Genomic DNA, 7738 nt, shown 5'->3' on the forward strand with positions numbered 1-7738 from the left:
GCTTTTCTCGAAATTGGATGGCCAAGGATTCGACCGATATAAGACCAGGGGTAATGACGGAGATCTCCCGTGTGTCCGAGGTCTTGGATAATGCGGGAGCTGTGGTAAGTAGAGCATGTGATGAGTCAAATTTGGATGGCGTGAATAGAATTGAAGATCTCCGAACAGGTAGGACGGTAGCACTTGGCATGAACTCATTGGATCCATGCGCACACCCAGCTAGACCTGTCACTGTTGTAGTCTTGAGTCTGAAAAGGCAACATCAGTGTGCTGTAGGCACGTCGATACCTTCTTGCTGCGTGTCCTGCACTGGTCCATTGGGCGTTGGCAAGGAGGGGCAGCAAGCTCCAAACCTTGGATCAAAAATAAGAGAGTCCGGGGCGAAGCTTCGGCGGCTGGTTGCCGGTGGGCCAATCGCGGGGCATTCAGCCCTGGGGATCCTGGGGGGGATTGCATTGACAGCGGGACGACGGGCACTAGGCACTAAAGTACCTGGCAGAGAGTGCGGAGCTCCTCAGACCAGGCCCAATGTTAACCGCGATAGGAGCAGCGCAGCAAGAAAATCGATCAATCGATCCTAATCCATGGCAGAGCGCGACTGTGAGATGCGGGGCTGGCAGGTGTTAGTAACATGAATCAAGTCTGGACATGTTCAATTAGGTATAGCAGATGTGCGATCCACGAAAGCAATCTCAGACAACAAGGAGGTAGACGACACGCCGGGACGGCCGTCGCTGAGCACCTGATGGCTCGAGATACTCGGAGCTGGGCGTGAAAGCTCATTCTCTAGCTGTCTCAGGTTTCCCAGAAATGATGGGATGGATGCGTGGACGCCTGGAAAGGACACAAAGACAGCACCAGAGGGCAGAGTAGAACAGCACTGCTGCCCACTATGGACCCAGTGTGGACCCAGTATGAACAATCTGAAAGTGCATCTCAGCATTTCAGAAGCTTTTACTTTGTACCAGAGTGGCCGAGTCCGTGGGAAGAACGGCAACCTGAGACGAGACACGACGGGGAGGGCATCCGCACCTCGGTGTCGGTGAGACAGGATAATCGACTTCTTTGATGAGGGGAGGATGGACGGCTAGATCTCGATACTAGATGAATTATAGCTAGCTGGGTAGGCACTCAACCCTGCATGGAGTGGTCGTAATGGAGAAAAAAAAACAATGCAATGCGATGGTGCGCAAGCCACAGGAGAGAGAGGGTCTCATTCAACAGCAGTGGATGATCTTCAGAGTCCCTGAGTCCTTCAGAAAAGAGACTGGGCAGGGCAGGGCAGGGACGGCAGATGGACATTTGCCCCACCCCGCCATTCGCCCTTTCCCAGGAGCGGACTAGCCTGTTTTGGTCCGCAGCTTCCCTTTGGCTTGCGGCGTGCCCAGTGCCCATGTCTGCCCCATGTCTGCCCATGTCCCCCCCTGTCGCAACGAATAGAGCTCCAGCAAGTCGAGGGCGAGACCGACAGACCGGCCTGGTCTGCTCATGTATTTGCGGTGCTGTGTTGTACAGTCCTAGGCCGACTAGCGGCAGCACGAGGTAGCAGCAGCAAGCAGCAGCAGTTGCAGTAGCAGCAGCAGCAGAGCAGCAAGCAGCAGCAGCAGCAGCAGCCACCTTCTGTTTGGTTTTGTTTCCCGTTCTCCCCCATCACCACCATTCGGGTCGACGAGAAATCTCTAGAGATTGTCTCTCTTCTCTGTCCTCTCCTCATCCTCCGTCCCATGCCGCACACGATTTCACTCCCCACCTTCTCTCCCCCTCTCCTGCCCCTTGGCCCTTCCGTGCAGTCCACCAGGAGACGCTTCTGAGGGTTTCGGTTGGAGTGTTGACCGTTCCAGGTTCCCCCTTCTCTTCTCCCCTCTTCCTCGACCTCTCTCTCTCTTTTTTTGCGACCAGCCCCTCCGACGACTCGCCTCTCGTGGCTATCCCTTGAGCAGCCTAGTCCACCAGACGTAAGGGCATCGAGCCTCAATCCCTCCTCATCTGCGACACTCTTCCTCCTGCAGCCGACGTTATCGCCGCTGGTGGTGACCCCGGCCGCACATCCATCGCGGCGCATCGCATCGACTCGAGCCCTCCTCGAGCCCTCCTCGAGGCCCGCACCAACGCCTTCTCGCCCTTCGCATGGGATAATAACCCTCACCAAAAACTCTCTCATCGTCTCGGATTTGATAGAAGCTGTCACTACGCAGCCACACGTATACGCTTAATACACACATTTGAGGACGTTGCTGTGCGCGACAACGCTCCTCTTGGCAGATTTTCCGTTGTGTCACCTCGGCGACTTCTGCGAAGCTCCTCGTATCAGCACAACCACCTTGGAAGGTCGACCACGCACAGTGACTAGGGCGCCACTCTGCCCACTTACGAAGTAGGTAGGTAGTCATTCTAGCCAGTCCTCTAGATTCATCGACTTTTGGCATATCGCACGTCTTGCACACCGAGCAATCCCTCACGCCCGTCACACTGGCTGATGGGCATCTTGTTCCTGTCCCATCTGGCTCAACAAACACCAGTCTTGCTCTGCATCGCATACTGATTCCCCCCATAGCACCCCAAACCTCCGTCCCAAAGCCTAAGCCGGGTCGCACAGTACCTGGGCGGCCACATCCAAGCGGCCACCCACTCACAGCACGCCATTCTCATCCTCTCTGCCAACCATCGCTCGATCAAGTCTAGCCCACCGGTCGTTGAGACAGGGTTCAACTTGTCACCGGCGCGCAGAGTAGTCTGGGACCTGTAATGGACGAAAAGGGAGCAACGACAACTGCATCCAAACCAGCTGCTGCCAGCCTCTCGACTGCGCAATCTCGCGTCTCCGAATCCAAGGGCGCTGCAATTGCCACGACACGCCCATTGTACAGCAGCAAACTCGGCGATACAAGATCCAAAGGTCCCGAAAGTAATTCCAGTCCGACCACGAGGTGAGACACGAGACTTGCCCGCCCCCCCAAATCTTTTTTGGTTTTCTTACCTCCCCCTGTCACATCGCCCGTTTCTCGCTTCCGACAACAAAGAACACAGAGGCGCATGCCCCATCTCCTTGCAGCCTCCACCTGTCGTCGCCGTCGTTGGATGCTTGTGCTGCGCTCGGTGTTCCTGGCCCATGTGGATGCATGCCTACACATTGACCGTGCCATTGTCGGACCCTGCTTGGCGCCCCAAACTGACCAGCTCTGAAGACAGCCAGCACCCACGCCGCAGCAGAAGGCGTGGACGACTGCCAACCCCAAGATCACGGGTCGTTCGAATAGTCCTCAACAGCAGAACCAATCCAACTCGGTGGCCAACAAGCCAGTATTGGTCAACTTCTTCAATCGCGTGAGAGAGGTAAGTTGGTGACCCAATCGCTTCGAGCCGGCATTCCCCTTGCGCCCTGGCTTCTTTGCCTCGCGTGGACCGGACCCACTCGGATCCACCCATTCCCAGCTGTGCTGTCACACCTGGCTTCAATTTCACCGTAGCTTCACACAACACCAGACGTCGACGCTCCTTTTGCTCCAGACCTTTCTCCCGAACACAGCCACAGGCAAACCGTGACTTGCAGTCTGTGGCTTTCTACCGAGATACGATACTTACCATCTCTGTTGACAGGGCAATCGAGTCCAGATCACTCTCGACAACGGCGCCGAGTTCGAGGGCATATATGCCAACAGCCCAACGAACCCATCCAGCTGCCATTTGAAGATGGTTCAGCAGAAGAAGGCCGGCTCTGCTGACGCGATGAACGGCTCGACTAAGAGACAGCAGAACAATATGTCTTTTGCACGGGGCAACATCGCGGACGCTCGCGTCCTAGGTGGAAACCAGAACAGTCGCAATGGTAAACACACACACACAATGGCCCGCTTGTCCGTGGTTCATCCGCTGATTCCCCTCAAAGGCAACAGGGCAGGCTTCCAAACAGATAGCAGTATCTCTGGCGAGCGTTTCGGCGGGCAGCGCGAGCTCAAAAGGTGGGTCGCCGATGCCCCTGGCGACGTAGATGGCAGTTTGGAGAAACCCACAGACAACAAGCCTTGGGATCAATTCGCAGCCAACGAGGAGAAGTTCGGCCTAAAGACAGACTACGACGAGAACATCTACACAACACAGATTGATCGAAGCCACCCGAGCTACAAGGCGAGGATGGCCAAAGCTGACCAGCTCGCTCGCGAGATCGAGCGCAGCAACCCGGTCTCATCTCACGTGGCCGAGGAGCGTGTGATGGATTACGTCGGACCTGCCGACGGCGGTGTAGACGAAGAAGACAAGTACGGCCAATCCCTCGTACTGACTTTTCTGTTCAACGCTGACAATCCTACAGATACAGCGGAGTCAAGCGGCCAGACTTCCCTCCTCTCGGCAACCAGAACCCGAACAAGTACACGCCCCCGGCGCGTCGCGCACCAACTGCTCAGTCAACCGTGAAGGGAGCACCGGTCGACCCTGCAATCATCTCGTCGCAGCTGAGAAGCGGTCCGAGCAAGCAACCTACTCCCAAGCCTGATGAATCGAAGGTGGCTCCCCCAAGCTCGTCCAAGACTCCTGCTACCCAGAACAGCGAGTCAAAGGCTGCCGAAGCTAAGAGTGAGGTCAAGACCGAGGCGATCAAGGATGACAACAAGCCGAAGGAAACGGAGAAGGGCCAGTCTGAGTCGAAGCCCGCTGAGAAGCCTGCTTCGACCTTGCGACCTGCCGCAGCTGCCGCACGTACAACCTCGCCCGCAGCCAAGGAGAACACCAAGCCGACGTCCACTACAATAGAGCAGACTGTCCTCAGCTCTTTCAAGAATTTTGCAAGCAAAGAGCGACAGGTTGCAGAGAAGGCGCGCAGCACCAAGGCGAAGGCAGACAAGGAAGTCAAGTTGATCGAGCTGAAGAAATTCGCCGACAGCTTCAAGCTGGGCACACCCGTTCCCAATGACTTAATCGGGATCATTGCCAAAGATCCAAAGAAACAACAGGAGATCCAGGCCAAGGCCCTCAAGAATGCTGAGGAATCGCGCAAGGCCAAGGAAGACGCGAAGAAAGACCCTGTTGCTACGAAAGAGAAGGAAGTCACCACCACCAAACCAGGGCAATCGAAGCCAGCTGCAGATCAAGCTACCGCAACCACGGCCAGTACGCCGGCCGCCGCCGCCGCCAGCGGTGCTGCCCGCCCCGGTGTTGCACCGCAACATGCGAACTCTGCTGCAGGGCCGAACCGGCACCCTGGTAACCGGCAGTCTTACGCCCCAGGATCATATCCACAGCAATTCCGCGGCGATCGCTCATCCGGCCAGAACGTGCCTCGTCAACATCAGCAGGCTGGCCACCTATCCCAACGTCTTCGCAGCGCGGAGCAACAAAGGATGTCGCAGCCACCTCCCCACATGCAGCCAGACATGCGCATGCCCCCGACAGGCCCCGCGAACAGCATGAACCCTTCATTCCCTCCACGTCACACTGGCCTGCCGCCGAACCACATGGGCCCTGGTCCAAGGCTGAATCCCAATACGCAGGAGTTCAGACCGAACGCACAGCCATTCTATCCCACAGGCCCTAGCGCGGCCTCTAGTCCGCGCTCTGCTCTGAACAATGTCGAGGGGCAGGGCAGCTCCACGCCAGTCACCGGCCCAGTGGTCAAGCGCAAGGTGAAGCCAATCGATTTTAAGAAGTGCTTCGCGCTCAGTCACGTGCAGTCTTTCAAGCAGGGTTCAACAGGCGGCCGCGCATGGGAGGAGAATGGAGGGTTGCGGCCCGCATTCGACACTCCGCCTACATGGCATAACGTGTCGGATGGAGACGACAAGCAGGAAAAGATCAGCTACAAGCAGCTGTTCGAACGCCCGCCGCCCTACGCTGGTGCCATGCCCACTCCAAACCCTGCTCCAGTGGCACCTCAGATGCCACACCAGCATCAGCTCCCATTCCACCTCCAGCAGGGGGCGCACAACGTCGGACCTCGACAGTCACCGCACATGCCACCTCTGCAAATGCATGCCGGTCAGCCGGTGCATGCGCCTCATATGCCGTTCAACAATGGTGAGGACGCCAATAGGATGATGCCTTCAAGTTCGGCACAGTCATATGCGTCGCCTAGGCCAGGGCAAGTCCCAATGGCTTACCCTAATAACATGAACTCTCCAGCCCACTTGGGTTATTCGCAACCCGTCATGCCCGGGTTCGTAAATCCGGGTGCTCCGCAGATGACGCCGCAAATGCGGAACTTTGCGCAGAACCCACAGTACATGCCCCAACAACACGCCCAGATGGGGGGGCCCATGATGATGGGTCCTCAGTACATGACTGCACCTTCTCCCCTCATGCAAGGCGGCCCTCAGATGCCGATGTACGCACCGGGTGGTCACCCACAGTTCATGCCCCCCGGACCAGTGCCTCCCCCGGCAATGCCTGGCTCTAATGGATATCCAAGCCCCGGACGGCCAGCTGCGCCGATGATGGCTCATCAAGGGTCTCAGCAAGGCCAACACATGTACGGCATGAGCCCCGGCACGATGCCTCCATACCAACAGCCCGTCTTCGCACCGCAGCAGCCCGGCCAAAGTAAGTTCAACAACAACAACAATAACAACAGGCGATACAGCTCGTCGGGCCGTCAATACTAACGACGTCTCGAAGTGGGCAACGTGAGAGTACATAGCAACCCTGGACCGCAGCAGCTCGGAAGCAGTCCTCAACAAATTCACCACTTTGGGCCTCAGCAACACCGAGGCAATGGCTATGGTGGTAAGAATTTCACCGGCCCCCATCAAGGACCAGCAACGAGTCATAGTGGCCCTGCGCTTCCCCAGGCCCGGACCCCTGAGACGCAAGAGGCAGCTAAATGATGACCTTTTCTTCTTGGTTTGCCCTGGTTGACATCGTCCTGGCCCTTGCTTGAAGATCAATATCAATACATCTTCAGTCTTCTACATCGATACCAGGACATTTCGGGTTCCAGCGGTGTTTACAGTTACCCTCGAATGACCATGGCGCAGTCTTCAACATGCTCATCATCTACACCCGCCTCCGTCATAGCGCATCTCGACGGGCTTGACGCTATGTTACGACCGTCGATTTTAGCGATATGAAGCATTTCAGGCAGGGTTTATGGCCATTCAACATCCAACTTTCTCGTTCATAATCGATGCGCAAAGGCTGCAACAAGGAATCGCACGTGTGTTAGACATTATCTGTTCAATGCTTGTCGAATCCGAGCTGTGGCAGCGCACGAGGATGAGATCGTTCTGTCACGGGGACACCGGTGACTAGCATACCGCGGTCTCAGTGCGGTCTAGGCGGGAGGGAGGGCTTGCTGTGGATGTGGGTGGCTTTCTTTTTGGCCACGGGGAGAACATGATGGAAAGCATCACAGGATACTGCTAGTCGAGTATCAATTTGCTGGGCGAGGTTTGAGGACTCGGAGAAGACGATTGGGCAACTTTGGCCGCGACCGGACGACAAGGCACTTGTTGGTCAAAGGGACGGCCAACCGACCACGAATTGGACGTGGCGCAACAAGTCGTCTAAAGCTGTAGGGAGTCAAAACCCAGGTGTTTGCGCCGCTTGATGTGGTGTCTGTCACCAGGCGGTCATAAGGCATTGCGGTAGCGGTGGTAGCTGAATTGATTGTTATGGTGTGTCGACTCTTCTCTCCCCAGTCAAACTGCTTGTGACGAAGTGAAATGAAAATGTTTCTGGGCACAATCTATCCATGTGTTGTGTGGACACACCAAGCGGCTAGGATCACGGAACAGCGCAGACAACTCAG

The 7738-nt window shown here is 56.5% G+C and overlaps 1 protein-coding gene across 1 annotated transcript; it reads left to right on the forward strand.

Annotated features, from left to right (window-relative positions):
* Positions 1–2745: 2745 nt before the first annotated feature.
* J7T55_005949 (LsmAD domain-containing protein) lies at positions 2746–6815 on the forward strand (the record flags this gene model as incomplete). The annotated part of the gene is made up of 6 exons (XM_053138938.1): positions 2746–2896; positions 3194–3333; positions 3598–3826; positions 3887–4256; positions 4310–6531; positions 6607–6815. The coding sequence occupies 6 exons, from the start codon at positions 2746–2748 to the stop codon at positions 6813–6815; spliced, it is 3321 nt and encodes a 1106-aa protein (XP_053000719.1).
* Between the last annotated feature and the right edge of the window lie 923 nt (positions 6816–7738).

The sequence above is a fragment of the Diaporthe amygdali genome (genome assembly GCF_026229845.1).
Source record: "Diaporthe amygdali strain CAA958 chromosome Unknown NODE_1_length_4327563_cov_65_473760, whole genome shotgun sequence".
Classification (NCBI taxonomy): Eukaryota; Fungi; Ascomycota; class Sordariomycetes; order Diaporthales; family Diaporthaceae; genus Diaporthe; species Diaporthe amygdali.